The sequence below is a fragment of the Gallinula chloropus genome (genome assembly GCF_964237585.1).
Source record: "Gallinula chloropus genome assembly, chromosome: 18".
Taxonomy (NCBI): Eukaryota; Metazoa; Chordata; class Aves; order Gruiformes; family Rallidae; genus Gallinula; species Gallinula chloropus.
Genome location: NC_140103.1, coordinates 3,840,197 through 3,861,669, shown reverse-complemented (window position 1 = coordinate 3,861,669; position 21,473 = coordinate 3,840,197). Strand labels below are relative to the sequence as shown.

The 21,473-nt window shown below is 43.8% G+C and overlaps 1 protein-coding gene across 3 annotated transcripts in view; it reads left to right on the top strand.

Moving 5' to 3' along the window:
• The window catches only part of FNBP1 (formin binding protein 1), a gene marked incomplete at its 3' end in the record, with an annotated part of 97,338 nt that overhangs the window by 39,309 nt on the left and 36,556 nt on the right, over positions 1-21,473 (top strand). For all 3 annotated transcript variants that reach the window (XM_084272499.1, XM_084272500.1, XM_084272498.1), the window contains exons 5-6: positions 11,364-11,426; positions 12,231-12,335. In XM_084272499.1, the coding sequence (XP_084128625.1) occupies positions 11,364-11,426; positions 12,231-12,335 (168 nt within the window). The remainder of the gene's footprint in view (positions 1-11,363; positions 11,427-12,230; positions 12,336-21,473) is intronic.

The window sequence follows — 21,473 nt, the reverse complement described above, 5'->3', positions numbered from 1 at the left end:
TTAATAAAGTGGGTTACGTGCCCTGGCCGAGTCACTGAACCATCTGAATCAGATGTTATAAAATCAGACAGCAATGCCTTCAGGAGAATCCCTGCTAAATAAGGTCAGAGACCCATCTGTGCTGAAGGCTGTGTTAGCCAAAAGCTTGTGTCGGGGAGAGTCCAGCAGCACTGGGTAAAGTCGGAGATAAACAGAGAAAATGTATTATTGAGACTGACTGAGAATTATTAGGATGTGGGGGTCACGTTTTCCTGTTTCTCAGCCAGATCTGGTCATCAGAACTTCAGAAAATTATTCAAACAAGAAATGTGGCATCTGTCTTGTTTTGTGTTGATGAGGAATCTGGTTTTCAACCTATTGTCCTTCCAGATTGACAGAATTAGGAGCTTTATGTAGTACTCTGTTTCAGGTAGTAGCTTAGGAACCCTATGTGACATGTACAGTAGATGTTTGAGGCTGATTAATTTGCATATCATCAACTCTTGACAGACACACAGTTGAGATGTGGTTTATTTCATTCTTTACCTTGAATCCTTTTATCCCTGGGATGACTGGGCATAAAATAGGAATTCTAAGCATTAATGTTACAGATACTCATCACACAGGTATAAAATCACTAAGCAAAGTACAACAAGGTAAGAGGAGCACCAGGGTGCTATGTTTCATTTCCAAACTGGTGGTCCATTACAGAAAGTGCAAAAGTACTCTTGCTCAGACCAGCAAAACATTCCCACTGAACATTAAGCATGTGTTGAAGTTCTGTGTAGGATCAGAGTCCTGGAAATTGCCTTCTCTTCCAACATACAGTATTAGGAAGATGAGTCAACAGGCATACCTTTAATTTGCAGAATGATGTGTAATCTTCCAGGGACATAATATTTTGGCAGCAAAGTGGAAGGATGTTTCACATATAGCTGTGATGAGAATGTTTTCTCAGCCACTCTTATGCCCATTACTCTGTACAATAAGTAAATCCAAAAAAAAAGCATTCTGGGATGATGTTTTTCTATCACTTGGGATGTTTTTTACCTAATTCTTCGATTATATGGGTGTGACTGGCATATCTATTAAGACATTTAAGTACAATGAAAGAGGACTTACTGTCTTGTAAAGGATGAGAGCTGTAAATACTGCTTTTTTCTTGTGTTTGTAGAGGTTTGTAGTGAGTATGGCTGATAAGTAATGTGTGGCTGACAGGAAAATTACTTTAATGTTGGTCGAGTGACAATAGCAAAAAAACCCCAACTGAGGGTGTTTTACCTGTTGCTGATAATTCTTAGATTTTAACAGAAAGCAGATGTCAGTCATGGATGGTTGTTTTGTTCTGGTAATGTGAATATGAACTATATGAATTATGAATCCTTGCCTGAATCCTGTAGACTTCTCATTTATGAGCAAATGGTGTTGAAAAGGAAACGGCTTCTGCCTTCAGGCATGTTTCATACACAGCTCCTCTCACTTCCCACTGTGAAACACAGATGCATCAATCATGCTGGGATCTGCAGGAGGGGAAGGTGGTTGCTGTGTAAATATCACAGAGGGCTGATGCTTTGGCAAATCCTTTTATGATCTGAATTGATGGATGGTTTGGTATTTCCAGCAATATTGCTGTCAGAGCTCTCATGCTCACTGCTTGATACATCATCAGCTGTTATAAGTTCATAGAACCATAAAATCATTTAAGTTGGAAAAGACCCATAAGATTGAGTCCAACCATTCACCCAACACTGCCAAGTCTACCAAGTTGCTACAAGTGGGTAAGAAAAGATAATCACTTCTGAGGCTAGAGCCACACACAGGAATTGAGATCCCCATTGCTGTCTGCAGTCGTGTATCGCTTGGGTTAAGTCATTCAGGTGTCCAAATACCTGGAACAAGGTACAAATTCCCAGTGATTTCAGTGTGACTGAGACACATGAGCACCCTTGTTATTTTCATTCTAATTTCCCACCTGGAAGATGGAAATGATGCTCAGGGGTGTGTTAAGGATAAATGTGTGAAAGATGAGCTTGGGTAGAACAGAAAGTGGTCAGACAAACCTATCAGCCAAGAGCTTCTGTTTCTAGAAGCTTCTTTTCACAAGAAGCCCCTTCTGATATGCAAGTAGGAACTGTGCCTTTGATAGTCACGCAGGATGTGGTTGGGGATCTTTAAGTATGTAGGGTCTGATGCATGCCTGCATCACTCTGCTTTCATGCTCATTTAGTGCTATTGATTGCAAAGGAATTACCCCAGCAGCTGATTGGGATCACACTACTTATTTTTCCTTGACACGTACAAGCCTGTAGCCTGTAAGCAGCGCAGACCCTGAGAGCACATACAGCCTTGCATTGGTTTTGTGCTGGGTAAAGTTACTTTGTCATGCAATTTTTATGTATTTGTTTTATGGATTTCTTTGACTGCTGTGAAAGGCATGCCTGGTGGCTGCCTATGTTGTGTTTTTCCATACAAAGGTACTTGTTAAGGGTGAAAATAAGGGAATCGTAGGATCACAGAGTGCTTTGGGTTGGCAGGGACCTCAAAGATCACCTAGTTCCAATCCCCAGCCATGGGCAGGTACACCTTCACTAGACCAGGTTCCCCAAAGCCCCATCTAACCTGGCCTTAAATGCTTTCAGGGATGGGGGAAGAAGCAGCTAATCAAAGCCAGGCAAGACAGTCTGGGTGTTGGACAAGTGGGATGGTTTGCAAATTCTCAGTGGTTTGTTCAAAAGACAGATCCCTCTTCTTCCCAGTGTCCTGGTTTGGGGCTCTGTGGAGTTCTGGGTTACCTTTATGTTTTTAGTGATCACATGATTTGTTACATCATGGCTTTTGATCATTAGAAAGTGGTAAGGAAACAAGTAAAGACTCTTTGAAATTTGAACATCACTCCCCTTCCATCGGACAGCCCTTGGTGATATCGCTGTAACTGGCTGAGTTGTTTTGCTCTCGCTGCAGTTAGGCAAGAGGGAGAAATCCTTGTGCTGTTTCAGTTCTTCCCAGCTATCTAATGAAGTGAAACTCTTAATAGTACACTTCCTCACTTGAACTTCTTCTTGTAATATCTTGATCTTAGTGTGTCCATGCTCTCGTGTGAGTAATTCCCATCTTCAGCCAGGACCTTGCCAGCCAAATCGAAGCTTAAATTTCAGTTGTAGGCTGCCTGTGAAGGTCACACTCCATCCGCCTTCCTTCTGAGGTTCTTAAGGTCAGATGCATGTGACCAAATTCCCCTTCACTGTACCAAGACCTCTATCACCAAGCCACCCAGATGAGTTGGGGGCTGCCTCACGGAGTAGCTCAGGAAAAGAACTGGCTTCTGCCCTCGTTCTTTGTGCCATCCTGGCTTCACCAAAACCTTCCTCTGGGACAGCTGTGGAAGGTGTCCAGTTTGAGCTGCGGGTCCTGCAGTGTTACAGATTTGGGTCTTAATCTTGCTTGTCTGTGATAAAAGAAAATAAGGTGATCTCAGTGTCAAGAGGGGCATTTGGACTTCACTAGCAAAACAACTCAAGAGCTGTTCAGCATTGCAACTTTGCTGGCTGATAGTAGCTCGTAAGCAGACCAATTGCTCTCTGTGTAACAGGAATATCACCAGCATTTTGATGGCTCAGGTGAGGGAATCTGTTCTCCACATTACTGTTCCTGCCAGGTTATTCAGCATGCTTTATTTAATTTAAAAAATAAAATTAATCATCTAGACACTGGGGTTCTTTTGCTCACCTAAGAGGGCTTCAGACCAAACACAGCCAGTGCCACACAGCACTGAGAATTTCTTTTCTTTCATAAAGCTTCCCAGGAGATAACTTGGTTTAGGTATTCTCTCAGCTATGGCTGAGGGAAAAAAAACCTCAATACTGTAGTTTGGCTGGAAATTCAAGAATTAATTCCTGGGGCGATTCTGATTTAGATCTGTGGTCACAAACTAGGTCTGACTCAGGTCTCCTCTGGCAGCAGCTGCTCTGTGTAGCTGTTGCTCATGTCAGCTTTGCTAAAAATGTATTTGGGAGTCATGAACTGTGCCTCTTATTACTGCTGCTGCTCTCACCTCTACCTCCAACTCCCCTTGGGGGTAGGCTGGCTCCGTATGATCCAGCATGAAAGTCGAGCACGAGCCAAGAACTTTGCTGCAGGCTGAACTGGTGCAGCACTGGGATTCTGTGGTTGGCAGAGAATTTATGTGATATCAAGACGTTCCATTTTGTGTCAGGATAGAAGGGGAAGGGGGAATGAATGCATCCTTATGGGTACTGGGAGGGCAAAAATGGCCTGGTTCTTCATGGTGCAGCGTGCGCACCCTCCCCGTGTGTATTCATCCAGGGGGGTGTACATGTCAGAGAGCTTTCTGTTGCTTGTAGACTCTCAGGTGTTGATGAAAAGTAAATAATTGGAGGAATTCTGCCACGTTTGGTCATTCTGAATAGTGCCCTGTTCTGCAAATAGCCCTGTGGTTTCCAGCAGGATTTCTCACGGCCTCACGCACCGTGTGAGCGTGAGGCCGGGTGGCAGAGCACAACCCTGTCATGTGCACAATGGGTTTTCTTCCTGTGTTGCATTTTGGATGTGCCTCAAGGTCTCTGTGTATTTGGAGCACAGCTGTGCTCTGTGCTGGAGAGGTACAAAGAGACATTGCTGCCTTCCAGAAATGACAAACCAACGGCAAAGCGGGTGGTAGGAAAGGAGAGACCAACTTCAGACAAGATCCAAGCTCACTACCCTGTGAAAGGAGTTTAAAGTATTTAGTTTTAATCTAAGGGCATAAAATTTAAACATTAATAAGTTACCTTGCCAGGTAGAAGCTTTGCAGGAGCCATTTATCAACAGAAGGGAAAATCTGTGGACATTTATGGGAGCTTCTGTTGTGCTTGATAAACACACTGCACAATGATTGAACTCTACATATTCATCCCCCCTCTCTCTCACAAGCTATTTCAGCTGGACTTCATTAAGTGAGATTGTACCAGTAGAGTGTTAAGTAGTAGCTGTAACATATATGGAGGAATGCAGAAAATGGTTTGGGAAGGATCATCAGAAATTCTGGATATTCCCACTTAATTGTTTTTCCTCAAACTATGGCACAAATTTAATAAAGCTGTGTTAATTATTTGTATGTGTCATGTAATAGTGCTGTGAAGGACTGCTCTGATATGGAAAAAGCAAATGTTTATTACAAAAATGTCTAAAAGCTTTTTTTATGTTGGAAACTGCGACTACTAATAATACTGTCACATCCAGCTGAAAGGTGTGGTGTGAACTTTGGATTTAGAAGGGTTAAAGTTGAGGTGACGGGACTTCATCTCACGGTCTTCCCAGTGTAAAGGGTACACTGATCTAATAGCTGAAATAAATAAATTGGCTTCTGTTTAAAGCATGAAGGATTCTGATTGAGAAACGAAATACGGTTACAAACAAACGCAGTTACATTTTCTGCCTGACTATTGTACTGCAGAGCAACAGCCTGGCAGGAGGACAAGATGAGAGAGGTCTCCTGTCAGCAGTACCGCTTCCTGCTCAGTGCATGCCTGTGAACCGCCTGCGGGTGACAGGGGCTGAGCATCGGCCACGTGTGTACTTTTCCCTTTGTCCTCTACCCAGACAGCCCCAGAGATCAGCCTAAAATGAAAGAGTGGCTGTAAATCCATGCTAGTAGGGCATCCCTTACCTGGGTGCCCGCGCTGCTTATCCACAGCCTGAGGCGTATGACACATGTGGGCATGTTTCCCTGGCATTTTAGTTTGTGTTGAGTCTTTTATATATCCGACACAGGTCTTAATACCCAAGTGTGGGTGTGCACGTGCAGGAAGGAACTTGGAACCAGCTACAGGGCTGCAGCTATTGAAAGAAAGAAGTATGTCTTTGCTTGTTGAGGCATTAGCTTGGGCATCTTCTAGGTTTCTTGTTGCTGTAAGTGTTGTGTGGGACTGTCAGATCCCATTTCTATGGAGGGAGGAGATGTACTTTTGAGATGGCATCTCTTGGATGTGGGTCAGTGGAAGAGAAGCTGTGTGACAGGACTGGGCACTGGAAAAGGTGGAAGCTAGACTAGCGTGCTGCTTTATCCTTGTCAAAGGATTTAAAACCACCAATGTATTTCCTTCATGCCTTAGTTTTTAGTAGTGGTGTTGGATCTCCCTTTGAAGAGCCTGGAGGTTGGCCCTCACAGAGCACTCCAGCGCAGCTTGGCTTTCAAGGACACTATTAGTCCCCAAGGATAGATTCATGACTGCGGTACGTGATCTCCAAACAACCTGTCATACCTGTGTTTGTGCTCACTGAATCCAGGGCCTTCTGGTCTGCAGCCTTGAAGCCAGATGGTTCAGCAGGACCTCTCAAAGAGCTGGCCAGCATGGCAGAGCGTGCTCACGGATCCCTGTAGCTCTGCTCCCATGGAGTTGTCCTGCTAAACTGCAGGAATGTGGAGTGAGTTATCAGACACTCCTGTGATCTGTCTGAGGTTTGACCTAGCCAACAGGTACATGTTAAGAACAACATTCAGATGGGAGGTTGCTAAGGAGAGTGGCATTAAACCACAATATTCAGAAGCAGCACTGATGAACGTGTGCAGAGTCAGTCATGTGTTTCATGTCAGCGTTCACGGGACTGTCTTATGCTCCTCTTCCTGCAAACGAGGGCGATAAGGCTTCAAGAGCATGCTGCTATTCTTGGAAACAAAGATTTCTTCTGAGGAGACTGTTTCCTGTCTCGGCAGGAAAAAGCCCCACATTTGACAAGGCTTTTTGCAAACTGAGCTGAGAAAGATTGAGGGGAAAAAATATTGTTCTCTAATTCCTGCCCAGCTATGCTTTATTCACTGGGCAGTATTTTAAGAACCGCTTGTAAGAAAAATAGGAGGTAGTCTGAATTGGAGAAGGAAGTGCTGTGCTGCTGGGGGCTGTGTCTCTATTGACTAGCCAGGTGAGCTGAGAGCAACAGGTACAGAAGCCCAAGGCCGCTGTGTTTTCAGCGTGATGTGTTACCTAGTTGGAGAACAGAGAACGAAGCAGCCTTGTCATAGATCTCTCTTCCAAAAATTCTTAAATAGGATGTTGTCAGATGGACTGCATGCTATGCCTGTAATTTAACTGAGAGATTATTTTTCTGTTTCTAATATAAACAGACTGTAGATGTGCAAATCATAAGTGTAACCATGGAATCGATTGCTATTTACTTCCGTAAGAAGAATACAGTTGTCTTACGGCCGTTTGGCATGGTGGGGTTTTGATGTGGCAGAGGCAGCTCTGTTTACACCAGTAGCCTATGTGTTTCAGGCAATTCCTTCATGTAAAACTGCCTGGGAATCCCTCAGCAAAACTACTGGGTTGTATTGTCCTTCTTGAGATGCCTTTAACTGCATCTTGATTTTCTCCTCAAAAGGTCAGAAAGAGGAGGCATCTTCTAACAAGCTCTTGCTGTCTGCTCTGGAAGCTGTGTGGCTATGTAAACCCCTTTGCATACCAAGAAAGCTTTGCAAAACTATCCCATTGCTACTCATTGTGATAGTGCTGGCAGGAACAGGCCAACACTACAGGGATGTAGGGAGCTTGCTTGCTGCTCCTGGGGTTTTGATCAACGCGGGTGAAATCGGAGCCGAACAAAAGTCAAAGAGAGTTTTGTGTTGGATTGCACAGCAGCCAGGATTTCTCCCCAGCTGTTACACACAGTCAGCCTGGTGATGAGGAGAGCACACCAATTGAGATGACTGGGTTTATAAAGGCAAACACTCACACGTAGAGTGTGTCTACATGGATTCCCACCCTTCCTAAAGCTCCTCTTCCTTGGCTGGAGCTATTTCTTCAGTTAAAAGATTTAAGAATACAATGACTGCTTTTTTAAAAGGTTGATCTAATCCACAGTCTTTATACAAGTAACTTAACACTGTGCTGAAAATCTCTCAAGCCTTACCAACTCCTGTGAGCTCACCTAAACACCGGGTTGTATCCTGTGAGTACAGAGTGGATGGAGATGGGCAGTGAAAACACAGCCAGCTACGGATTGTTCAGCTTGTGCTTCGAGTGCTGTGGCTGGCAGCCTGGAGGAAACCATGGCATGTGAACAGCACACACCACTGCTGCAAACATCTCCCTGGCACGCTTGGGGGGTGATTCATTAATTTGGTATCTTGCTCACAATCTGAGGGCTTTGAAATAGAAAGCCTGCTGAGGGTGTATTAGTTTGGAGGGGGGTGGGGGGAGTAATATTCTGTATTGTATCAACCAGCCTAAATTCGTTGCTGTGTGCTGCTGGAATGTGTGTGTATTGGAATTAGTATTGGGAATCCTAGTTTTCCATGTGATTTGCTAAATCATTTGTGGTGTTGCCATTTGCTGAGTCATCAGGTGTAGAATAACCAATTACTTAATTTGCTTAAAAAGACTTGGAACGTGTATCTGGAAGCCTCATCAAGGAAGAGTTGATATTCAAGCTATTTTGGCAAATTTGGGTGGTTTTTTGGAGGGGTGGGAAGCTAGAAGACATTTGCTGTTTAAGAAGATTTTTGAAGTAAAGGAAATGAGTTTGAGGAAGTTGAAGATAGTTCAGAGCTTGAGGAAACTGGAGGCTTCCTGTATGACTTCGAGCAGATCACTTAACCGTGCTGTCTCCGTTGTCTTAACTATGAAATGGGGGCACTGAACATATGTGGATAGAAGTTCCCACTTAGTTGCTTTACGTAAAAGTTAATCTTTGGAAGGCAGAAATTATCCTTTGAGGGCAGAAGATTTGCAAAAGCAGAAGTGCTCTTGATGCATATTGCATCCATTGTCACCTGTAGTTTTGCTGCTATATATAAAAGGATATAACAAGGATTTATGTGGCACCATACAAGAACTGGGGGATACAAATATATTTAGAAAATGGTGAAATTAAAAAAAAAACAAACAACAAGATTGCATGGAAATCCACAAAATGCAAAGCACTTGTATTTATCAGGCTGTCACTTGATGTTGGTTCCTTGGTTTCATTATTTAATAATGCTCAGTTATGCCTGTTTTCCACCTCAGAGCTGCTCTGCTGTGAAGAGTTCCTCAGGGGAAACAAGGCAAAAAATGGGAACATGATGCAGCTGGGCCTACTGCTTCTCTCATCTCTACTCCCAGCAGCTTGTAGAGCTCATTTTACAGAGTTGACAACTTTGAAAATAACAGGGATGGGTTGTGCAAAACTAAAATTACATTCTAGATTAACTACAAAGTGGTTTAAAAATACAAGCTTGGGGTAGTCCTGCTGTCTGATAAGCTTTTGATTCCATTGCTCATCCTTCAGCCCTGATACACAATTGGCAGTGCTGGGTTTCACACAGGCCAGCTCTTCCCAAATCTGATCCCTTCCTGTGCTCCAGCAAAGCCAGAACTGGTGACTAGGGGAGCAAAGGAGGAGGCAGGAAATGCTGTGTGAAGACAGCCAAGTACTTTTACTTGCTGCTTCACTGCTAGGAGATTCTCAGGAATTACATGCTCTTCAGCAAAACCTTGAAAAATGTAGTGTTAAATTACAGTTGTTCCTTGGGACTGTTTTCCTAAACTCTTAATTAAAAAAATGAGCCTGAAATGAGGATTGTTTCAAAGTCCCCCCCGGCAAGGAAGATGCTGGATCTGTCACATGCAGAGTTGAAAGGAAATGGGGACCTACAAAAGGAACCAAAGTCTATTTGGAGCCTGTTCCCCCCGTCCCAGCAGTTTACAGTGCTGTCTGGGTTTTTTCATGTCTTAATGTGGAGACAGAGGCTTTGGAGAAGCCTAGCAGGGTGGGCTGTGGTCTCAACTGCACAAGGAACTGTGGGTTGTGCTCCTTCCCATGGCGCATCTCTCCCTCCTTGGTGGGCAGGAGTAGAGCTGAGCTGAGCATGGCACATGCCTGGAACTAATGACATCACTGATGCTGTCCCTCTTTTCTCTGCTTTGAGACTTCTTGTGCAGAGGTAAACACTATTCTGAACTTGAAAACTACAGAGTTGCCCCTATCTTCAACCCCAGGTGAGCATCACTCCTTAGCAGCTGGTGTTGGGGACTGCAGGCCATAGTATCCAGAGCTCTCAGCACGGTGTGGTGATGGTCTCTGCTCACAGGCAGGGTGAAGGTGGTGATTTTTAAGGTGATACCTCTTTATTGGACACGGGGTGAAACAGAACTGCAGTTTTGGGGCGTTTTATTGGGCAGGTCTGGTGGAGCCAGAGAAGTAGCTTAGGAAATGTCACTTAGGAGGTGTGCTCAGCAACCTGCCTCTCTGACAGGGAAAATACCAGTTCCTGTAGTGGAAGATTGCAGGAAACAGTGGAGGTGCCAATTAGGAAGTGCTTGCAGGCACGTTTTTCTAACTTTAGCAGCTTGTGGCAGGCGGCTCTTCTGAATTTGGAGCTTTTCTGCCCTGACAGACTGTTGGTATCATGTTCCTTAAGATACATCTGATGTCTGCTTACACGTGGGGCTGCGAGTGCTGGAGTTGTGGTGAGCTGCAGTGGGGTTGTCTGGAGATGTCACAGCTTTGTTTCTTCAGGCTTATTGTGTGAAACTCTATCTGTATTTGAGTGAAACACCAGGATTGTGTGTAAATGATACAGAAGAAAGGTGTGTCTCTTCCTATGTGTAGTTTTGCTGTACTACTTTGCAAGGTGGTTTGAGAGTAACCTTGTTGAGTGATGCGATGATCTTGAATGAATTGTTTATCCTGAGGGAAACTGAGGCCACTGGAAGATGGGGGGAGTAATAACTAAAGCACAGTAAATGATCTGATGAAGAGCATTGTGTATGGATTAAAACAGGCATGTCAGGACATCTTGTATATACAACTTCTGTAGCACCTCACTGTGGGCATGCAGAGCCCAGTGTGTGGCAGAGGAGGGATCTGGAGGGACCCAAAGACTTGGATACCTCTCCAGAAACGAACAGCTGGCCTCGCTCACGCAGCCAGTAACTAGGGAGAAGAGGGTTTTACATTGAGTCTGAATGAAAATCAGTGCAAACATCAGTTGTTAGGAAGTGCCAATCAAAGGCATCTTGGTAGGCTCCATGTCGAGAGACATTTTAATTTATCACTACTGTTCAGTCAGTAACCAAAGAAATACTCTTCAGATAAAAGTGCTTCAGATTTCGTGGGATGGGAAACCAATAATTATGAGATCCAGTGAACAATACAAGGTAGAATTGCTAAAGGGATTAATTAGCCTTAGTCAAACTAACCACTATAATTGATGCAAATATACATCTGCAGCCTGCTGAGACATTAGATAGTCATCATACACCTGCTCAGTTTACCAGTGTTGCAGAACACAGCTGTCAGAATAATTTCTGGGTGGTTTTTTTTTTTTGGACTCCTTGAGCATAATTGGCTGTTTGTTCTTTTGTTGTTCAAAATGTTTTCTTTTTCTCTCTTCTTTTTCTAAACAGCACTTCCACGATGGCAGAAAGGCACAACAACATATTGAAACTTGCTGGAAACAACTTGAAGCAGTAAGTGGAAACTTCCTCAGATATTTTAAGTCCTTTTTATACTGTTTTCATGGAGAAGGGTCCAAATATCTTGTTTGGAAAAAGAAGGATGTATGAATAAATGCTGTTCACTGTGTTAAATACACTGCTAGGCATTAAAAAATCTTTTTGTAAAATAGTACCTTTGGTTTTCTGTGGTATCTGTGTCTCTCTTTAGTAGCATTTCATTTGATAGGACTTGAAAAGTGTGTTAAGCATTGCTGGAAATGCAGAGTCCCTAAGGGTCCTGTTCAGATGTTCCTCTGTAAGCTGTGGAGCTTCACACCCCGTGAATAAATTGAGTGGGACAGTCTCTTGAGTAAGATGCTGTTTCTCAAGAGTAAATGCATTGGAATTGTTGTGATGAATGAAAAGCAAGACTGTAAGTAGAGGAGATGAGAGAGAAAGGCGACATCTCAGTAACCAAAAGTTCTTCTTGCAAATGTGTGAATCTTGTTAAGTGTCATAAACACGCGGGGAGGTGTTGAGAGTCATTTGGTCTACCAGAAGAGAAGCTAACAGGGAAATATATGGAAATCTGGCGGTGTTGGTATATAATCAAAGCAGCCTGAAGAACAAAAGGGAATATGTGTTTCTGCTAACTTCAGGGTTTGAAGTTCTTTAATATGGAAATGTATTCCAATGTAAACAAGTGAGTTCTGAAACCTGATGCTTGTTGCAGCTGATCAGTTTAGGGCCATGTATTCATGTATTGATTTATTTATTGGCTGGGTTTTGATGCCCTGTTTCTTTGCCATGACAAAGGCTTCTGGTTTTCATTTTCAGAGTAAAAGGCGGTTTGAACGTGACTGCAAAGAAGCTGATCGAGCACAACAGTATTTTGAGAAGATGGATGCTGACATCAATGTCACAAAAGCAGATGTTGAAAAGGTAAGCCAGAGGGTGAAGAGACTCTTTGTAAACACGGATGGCGAGCGGTTTAGCTCCTCGATCCTGCTGGTAGGATAAACCCTTTGAGCCTTAATGCCTCACTTAAGTAGTCCATAGGTTAATTAAACATGGGGAGATCTCTGTGTGGTGGAGAGGGGGAAAACATGTTGAAATTGCTTCTCTTTTTGGTTGTACATTTGCTCAGAAGATGCAGTAACATAGGCTAGAAACACCATGGTATGATGTGGAAGGGTGCTTTAGCCTTCCCTGAGTTTGGTCCATACAAAAAATAGAAAATAACCAGCACTTTTGAAAAGGTGGTTTCTTTGTGACAAAAAAAGCAAGTCAGGAAAAAGAAAAAGCAGCTTAAAATACACCAAACCTTTTGTTGCAGGATGGGAAAGGCAACTGAATTATAGGTAAGGGATCTTTTCCAGTCCAAGATAGCCCTTGTAAAATGTAGCCTTTGTTCCCCAAGAAGTCAGCTTCATTCTATTCTCAGTTAATTCAATCCTGGAAAACTATCAGATAGAAGGCTTTCTTTACATCTGTGGGATCTTAAGATGTTTCTAGTATGCTGAGCATCAAGGATGCTATTAGAAACAAGGACAGTAAATAAAACAATAAAGCTCAGAAAAATTCCCCAAAATGCTATTGCATATTAAAAATACCTCTGTGTTCTTGTGATTTACATGATCACAATGCAGATTTGATCCTTTGTTGCATTCAGGATTTGGCAGGGCATTTTAAGGGTGTTAAAGATGCAACACTGCATGTGGGGTTTTCAGACCGAGGAGGATCATCTGCTTTATCTGTATAAAGTGGGTTTAGGATACATTTTTTCCTATATAAAATTAGGACTTGCCCTAGATTTTTTTCAAAGCTGAGGCTTTGTCAAATGGATACAGAGCCATGACTGCAATAGAGGACTGAAACTCCTTCCTTCTACATCCCTTCTGAAGGCTGGCCTTTTGTGGTCAGAGTGAAAGGCTGCATATTGACCCCGTATCAATCTGATAGTATTAAGTACATTCTGGGAAGCAATCCCTGCTCTGGTGCTCTTTCCCTGTGAAGTGAAGCAGAGGGCCTTTCCTTCTCCATTTCCCTGCCTTTTTATTGTATTTATTTGTAAATTATTCATTGCAAAATGATGCTCTGGTGGTATGTTGAAAGAAAATTTAAAAAAACCCCAAGCCTGTTGCAGTTCTGTGTGTTGGCTAATCTCAGGAGAAGGCATTAGTCGACTTTCCAGTCAGTCAGCAGGGTAGATGGAGAAGGAAAAGGTTATCAAAACGAGTGGAATGTGAAATAATATTACCGAACAGAGAGAACAGTGTTTTCTGAGCGCATGTGTTACATCGGGCCCATCCATGGCTCTGAATAATGCCCTTTCTTTGCTTCCCTCGGCCCGTGTGACTGGGGCTGCTCTTACATAAGTCCCAAGGCAAAATAGGATATTGTTCAACCACGCGCTGCTCTTGGGGCAGCTCTGGCTGACTCGCTCCCGGGAGATGCAGGCCCTGCTCAGCTTCGGATGAGGCAATAGGATGACTTTAACCTCCCGACTCTCCTGCAGCGGTGCTGGTTTCTCTTGCCCTGTGTGGCTTGGCTGCTCCCAGGAATCTGTCAGGCCAAGAGAGCAGACAGTTTGGCTGTGTGTGGAGCCAGTGCTATTCACTTTGGCGGAACAAGGTGCTCTTCAAGCACTGGCATTGGTTGCCCTCATTTCTTGAGAGTGACACCTTGGCTCCTTCAGCTTGTACCTGCAAATATGAGCAGACTCCAGGGCTATTTTTTGCATCCTGCATTACAGGGTAATGGAATTAAAATTCTGCAGTGATCCCAATGACACATGCAGTTGAAAAGACTGGAAGGCTGCAATTCTCTAATGTATGAGGCTCTGAAGTGCTCATGGGTCTCAGTCTTTCAGTTGCTGCAGCCTTTGACAACCTCCTCAGGGAATTCTGTGACAGAGCTGCCAGCCACCAGCACTTCATGTGGCCTTGCCAAAGAGATAACTCGTCATGTATTACAGTTTGCTAGGATTAAGTAACCAGAATGGTGACAGAGAAGTAAATGAAGAGTTATTTCCTCCTTATTTCTCCAGGGCTGATCTGCAAAGGGCCCCAGGTGTGTGCTTAGAGGCAGGGCTGGGTGCAGTATGGGTACCTTGGATCTACCCACAGCTCAGGTTCAGTATGCAGAGGGCATGTATGTTCTGTTGCCAGTATGGATCAAGCATCTTTGCAGCTGGCCAGTCTGGTAGCTAATCTCAGAGAGGGGATGCTAAGCTTTGTTACCTCCCATCTCTCTATTTGTGGTGTCAGGAACATGGTGAAAAAGGCTGTGATCGGACTCTGCAGTGGTCACAGTCTTGATGTGGGAATTGAGGGAGCAGGCTTGGGCCCCTGAGCTCCCTCCCTGTGTTTGCACTGAGCTGTGAATTACCATCAGCCAGCATTAGCAGGGAGATATTTAAGTGTCAACAGAAAGTACAGTTTGTCACAAAGGTTTTGTCAGTTCAGTTTAGCAAAGTCAGGCTGGGACACTCAGCGTGCTGCTGAAAGCTGTCCAGTGGAAACCGCCTCAGCGACTGAGTAAATGGTGCAATGTGCTGATGCTAATGCTGGGAAGCCTTGCAGGTATCACTGTAGTCTTCAGCTTCGTTGGGATCATGATGGGATGTGTGCTTTAAAGCAGATCTCTTTCAAAAACCACAGTGGAGCTGCTTCAATTTTTTGACCATTTGGGGAAATGGGCTCTGTCGCCAGCACAGAGCTGGTGTACATATAAGGAAACACTCTATTGTTTGTTCCTTCTCTTTAGAGCTGCAATCACTAAAAGCTGACATCTTTATGGAATAACGTGGTACCCAGTGGTGCCTCTGCAGACTTCTGGCAATTAAAAAAAAAAAAACCCAACCCAAAAAAAAAGTACTGCCTTTTCTAAAGGCTTCTCTTCAAAGTAAGCTTTTCAGAATCTGCTTTCAAAGAGGAAGCGACTGAGGCCAGCCACGGGAAGGGGGTGAATGATTTGCCTCTTGATTTGCAAGGTTTGAGGTGGAAGATGGTGTTTTGAGGTGTTTGGTGTCAGGCAGGATCGGTGCCTTTGCTGAAGAGCAGCATGGTCGTATGTTGCTGTCCTATGTAATAATTTTGCCAGAAAACAACTTCAGCTTTGAGCTGTAAAAACTGAACTGTGTGTGAGTTCCCAGGACTGCTGTCCTGGGCTCATTGCCTTGCTCAGATCTTTGTTCCTCTTACGTTAGGAGGGTTCCACCTCAAGCAGTTTTGAGATTAATGTAAATGTTTTGTGGGTTTAGAAAGCAGTTTAGTGATAGTAGGTTTAGAAAGACATAAAGTGCAAATTTGACTTGAATTCTCATAAATCAAGAATTCTGAAACTGTTACAAACATGGGGTGGGCATCTTGTTTTGCTGTGGGTTTTGACTGACTCATCTTTAGTGCAACCCACACCCGGAACAGATGAGCTTTGCATTAAGATCCCTTGACATTCAGAGATCTTTCTGGGGCAGTGGGGCTTTCCCACTAAACTTGCTTTCTTACGTGCTTACAGCTGCTTGAGCTTCTTGCTGGTCAGCTGTCACTTTGAAATTAGAATTGCTCCAAACTTATCCACCGTTGTTATTACAGGTTTATCATTCCATTCCTTCCTCTCTTTTCTGCCCAATCCTGTGTCATATCTAAAAGCAAAAGAAATTAAAAAGTTAATGTGTTTTATTTCTGTGCTGATTCTGAGCTAATTACAAGTTTTACACTACTGACCTTTGTTTGTTTGATTTTTATTTGGTTTTTGAAGTGGAGAAACTGAGAGGAAATAGAAATAATATCAAGTTTGTTGCAAGTCTCTAGGAACTTTCCCCAGTGTTCTGTGGCTTTCAGATCAGGTTATGTCTGCTGGAGTCCCAGAATAGTTTAAAATTTGCATAAAGGCATAAAAACTTATAATGTGATACCACCATTACATTAATTTTTCTAGTCTGCAAATAAAACTACAGAGAAATGCTGATGTTTCACGTTTGAAGTTTCATTTTCTCTTTTCTTATGCACCATCCCCTGGGTACTAACCATCCATTTCAATGTGATTTGAAGAGCCTGTATCTCCCTCTTTATCCATTGAAGAAGAGTCTGTTTACATTGCCTCCGGTAGTCATGAGCTGAATCACTGGCAAAGTCTTATTGAACATAGGTGTAGAAATACTGTTGCTTGGAAAGGTTCTTGGGGAGTAAGGTGATCTTCCTGCCTGTGTGAGTGCAGTTACGCTGTCAAGTGGTAAACTGCTTTTCCAGGCCGTAGGCCGCTGCGCTGCAGGACGCAAATCTCTGTTAAGATTTTACCCATCCTTGAATGAAGGGAGTACTAAATTATCTTTATTTGGGGCCTGGAGAAATGTCCAATCTGTGTTTCAGCACTATCCTGCCTGTGCTGTTTCCAGCAGGCTCTGGCACAGCAGTCAAGTCACAGCGGAGCTGGATGCAGCGTGTGTCGCTGAAACCCCACAGACAAACCTAGAGGAACATCTCCGGCGCCGCGCTGTGCTGGCGCATCGTGCGTCACTGAGCTTTTAGACAATTAAGACTGTCAGCAGTAAACCCTGCAGCACAACCTGGGAAGGTGGGTGTCTGCCTTCTGCAGGCCCTAACTACTTAATGGGCATCATTTCTCAGGAGATGTCGAGTCATCTACCCAGTGACTGTGGGGCTGGTTGTATCCCCTCTTCCTGCCCGCCTTGAGGCACCCACTGGCATAATGAATTGGGCCTTTTGGAAGACAGTGCCATGCAGAGGTGATGTCAGAAGGCGGATGCACTCTGCGTCTTTGCCGTTAAGATGGCAGATGCGTGTTGCAGTGGGCAGTGCAGAGGCTTTGCTTTTCCTGCGCCCCACTGTGCCTTTATGCAAGGGCAGCACAGTGTCAGGGTGAAATGCCAGAGAAAGGGGTGCCAGGCTCAGTCCTGGAGGTGCTGTGAGAGGGCCTGGGCCTCTGTGTGAGAGATATCGCATAAGATTCCGCCATGTTTTCTGCGTGGTTTTACTTTCTTTAAGGAGCTGCTTGGGGTTTTTTTGCTCCGCTGATGGAGCTGGCTAAACCCTTCTGTGTCTTGCTTGTGTCAGGAGTCAGATCTTCCATCAATTCAGGTGGAGTCTTTTCCTGGTAACGTGGTTTAGGGCCCTTAGAGTCAGACTAATGTTATTTTTCTGGGTTGTGCAGACCCCAGTCTCCTTCCTGAACAGCTTCCTTCCTAATGGATGATTTAGTGTGTGAACACAGGGAGTCCCTCAGGACCATCATTTGCATTTCTGGAAGAGTAAAGGCTTGTTTACAACCTGCTGGCTGTGACGTTGCATGTAGCAGCTGTTTCCCTTTTGGAATCATGACTAATTTAGGAGGTTTGATTTCCAGTCAATAAAGAGTTAATGACTGCAGTCTGGAAAACATAATGTACATCTGTATGTATCCCTTGTGCACACTGTGTATTGGTGCTAAGAGATCACTGAACAGAAGCTCCTCTGAATTAAGGATTAACTGCAGTTTGAATCACAAGTGTGACATAACCAGTGCTCTTGGCTAAGGTAAAGCAATCGGGTTGTGCTGTACAGTTGGATGGCTGGTTTATTGTCATTCTGTCAGAGCCTTAGAACAGGTATCTTCACCCATTTAAGAAATATGGGAAAATAAAGCAGACCTCAGAATTTAGCTTATTACCTGTAAGTTGTTCAGTTTAAGTGAATGTATTACAGAATCACAGAATATTAGGAGTTGGAAGGGACCTCGAAAGCTCATCTAGTCCACCCCCCCCCCCCCCGCCAGAGCAGGATCACCCAGACTAAATCACAGAGGAGCACATCCAGACGGGTTTGAATGTTTCCAGAGAAGGAAACATTCATCCAGCCTCTCTGGGCAGCCTGTCCCAGGGCTCCATCACCCTCACAGTGGAAAGGTTCCTCCTTATATTCCTTGTATTGTACCCATAAAGTTGGTTTAAGTTTAGCAAATTCATATGGGTAACTTTCTGCAGCCCTACCTATTCAACACTGACTGTGTGTGTAAATTCCTTCTGGGATAGAGATGCCTAGAACCATGGCCAGTATTCAAAGTATGAGCTAAGCAATCTATCAGAGTCCTGAAATAATTTCCATTATTTATATTCAATACTTAGATTTACACACCACAGAATATGATTGCTTATGTTAGTACAACTAAAAAGATCTCCAGAAATAATTTAAACATTGTTGGCCATTGCTCCAAATACTTTTCTCTTTGGCCTTGTTACCTCTTCCCTGAAGCCCATGGAACCTTCCCCTCCATGAACACCTCATTCTTTTGTAATAACCTATGGTTAGGTATCCTTATGGAGCTGCACTTCTCTGATGTGACAGGGAGTTTGTGCTTCGGTCACCCAGAGAGTTTGGATATTTAATATTTGTGACATGAGAAGGGGAGGGAAACTTTTGGACTTAAGGCAGAGTTCCTTCCTCAGGGGCTTGTCAGCAGTGCTTGCTGCTGTTCTTAAATCTTACATAATGGTGCTTTTCTTAGGCAACACTTAGACTGCTCTGAATGCTTTTGAGGACCAATTGAGGCAATTCATGGATGCAGTAGAAAAGGAAAAACCATACACTTGTTTTATAACTGGGAAATACAGTGCCTAAACATGTGGAAGTGAGTGTGGCAGACTGGAAGGCTAAAGCCAGGTATCCGAAGTCTTGGGCTCATTTGCTTGAGTAAAATTTCAAGTAGCCTCTCTGAGACTCCATTAATCAGTGAGTAACTGTGCCTTGAGTCGTGCTCACCTGAGTGTACAGCACTGACACAGTTAGGTGAGTCCTTGTTTGCTGTATGATGTTCATTTCAGCAGTGCAGCTTGGCTAGAGCAATTCAACATGCCAGAGCTTCGTGCGGTGTGCTGGCTGTGCGACTATCCCAGCTCCATTCCTTCTGTCCTTCTTTCTTGTTAAAGCTTTCGTGGGGTTTTGTTGCTATGGTGTATCATTTCTTAGTGAGCTCTTGTATAGTCTGGCCAAATTATGTGCAGTGCAACTGCTCTAGATAACAATTCCTGGCGATGAAGATTTTTTCCATCCCCTGTCAGTGGTTTGCTCGTTTGTATATTCTACCCAGCCAAGGGATTTCAGGAATCCAGAGATTCTCAGATCTTTTCCCCACCTGTTCTAATGTTGAAAGTAAGGGGTTCTCTCTTTGTGTTCCCCCTGTTCCCCTGTTTGTTAGTTTGATCTCCCTGTTGCATCTTCCTGCATTCAAGAAAGCAAATTTCAAAACCTTTTTCAGAGACACCAGACTGGCTATTGTAAAATAGTAAACAATGGAGCTTGATTTGGAGTCTATGTAAATCAAAGCCTTGAAATCCTGGCCCTGTTTTGAAGTCCGTGGCAAAGTTCCCACTGTTATTAATGATTCTGCAAACGCTGCCAGTGTTGCTGCTACCGAGAGGCGCCCCGCTGCTGGTCGTGCTGGTGCCCGCTCCTAACAGAGGGCGGCTGTGTGAGGTTGTCTGCAGAGGGAGGATGGAGCCTGCAGCTGAAAAATCTGTCAGGGATTGAAAGCATTCCTGACATTGGTGAAGTGTTTCTGAGTCTGCCCTTATCGTTAAGTTGTTTTGCAGGGGTTGGGTGGTTGAGGGGAGGGGTAAGGCTGATTTTCTTCTTGATTTTTTTTTTCTTTTGATTTTGTTGTTGTTTGCATTTTAGTTTGATCTTGGATTTGCCAAAGAAGGATCTATTTTGGCAGGCAGTGGGCTGGCAGCAATGAATCTCACATGCTGTCTGGGCTTAAAAAAGAGGGGAGGGTGGGGGGGAGAACGGGGAGGGAAAGAAAGAAGAAAGAAAACTACACTAAAGTTTTGATTGGAAACTCTGCCATTCTGGACAAGAGCAAATGCTGAGAAGTTGAACTGTTCCACTTAGTGTGGATCAGCTGAATAGCAGCCAAAGCTTTTTCCTGCCCTTTTCGGTTATTCATATCACTCCCACCATAACAGCCTTGAGGAGCTGCATTTTTTTGTCTGTGTAAACCCAGAAGACAGTGTGTCTATTGACCCTCTTGCTGTTTCTGGAATGTGTCTTAGAAAATTGTTCTCAGCAAAATATCCTTCATTCTTTTCTGTATTGGAGACTGAAATGACCAAGTACTTAGTTTTTGAAAATTTCTCCTACCCTTAATCACCAGTTGCCTTCTGTATCGAACTGGATTTAATGGGGAAAAGGTGTATGAAGTGGGACTATGCAAGGATTTATTTTTTCAATTCTCTAAGAGGTAGGGTGTAATGCCTGACAGCTTGCTGATGCTCTCCCACGCCTTCAGGACTGACAGTGCCCATCACAAAGATGTCCTTATCACCTGTCTCCTTTGAATTTCCCTTTACTGGCTGGTATTCAAAGGCATAAAGTACTGGGATTGATTTCAGAGCTGTATATCAAGCGTTACAAGTACTACACATTTGCAAGGACTATGGTGAACTTTCCCTGTTGGCAATTCTGATAACACAGTGATTACTCAAATTGCATCAAACTGCAGGATGTTTCAAGCAGGTGATAAGTAGGTCCAGACTAAATATATCTCCCAAACATGGTTTACTTCAGAGTAAAAGGGTTGCAGGGTTAGCTATCTTCCAACATCTTATTTTAAAGGGGAAATAAATGCTTCCATAAGTACTTCAGTCAGAAAAGACTCTTAGACCATCAATGCCTTGCCCTGGTATCCCAAACCTGCTGTCACCAGACTTCTGGTGCAGTCCAGATGGTTATATGGAATTAACTGTTGCTGCTGTTGGACAGAAAGCCTGGGGTTAGGTAGAGCTCAGTGGCTGGGTAGAAAATCGGCAGGAAATGTGGTTAAAATCATCTGAAGCAAATAATGTTTGTTGTTTTTTCCTGCTACCTTGTAGAAGAGAGAGAAACTGTTCGTGTGGCTGATGAGTTTAGTGTTGTTTTTCACATAAGGTAAGGTTTGTGGTTGATTTTTCAGGCTTTTTTTTAATATTAAAAGCAGTGAAGACAGCCACAGTTTTACCGATAGTTAAAAGTCAACACTTTGGGAAGTTACTGCTACCCTGCACTTAGCTGCTGCCCTGCCTTCCCCACCATCAACGAGCAAGAC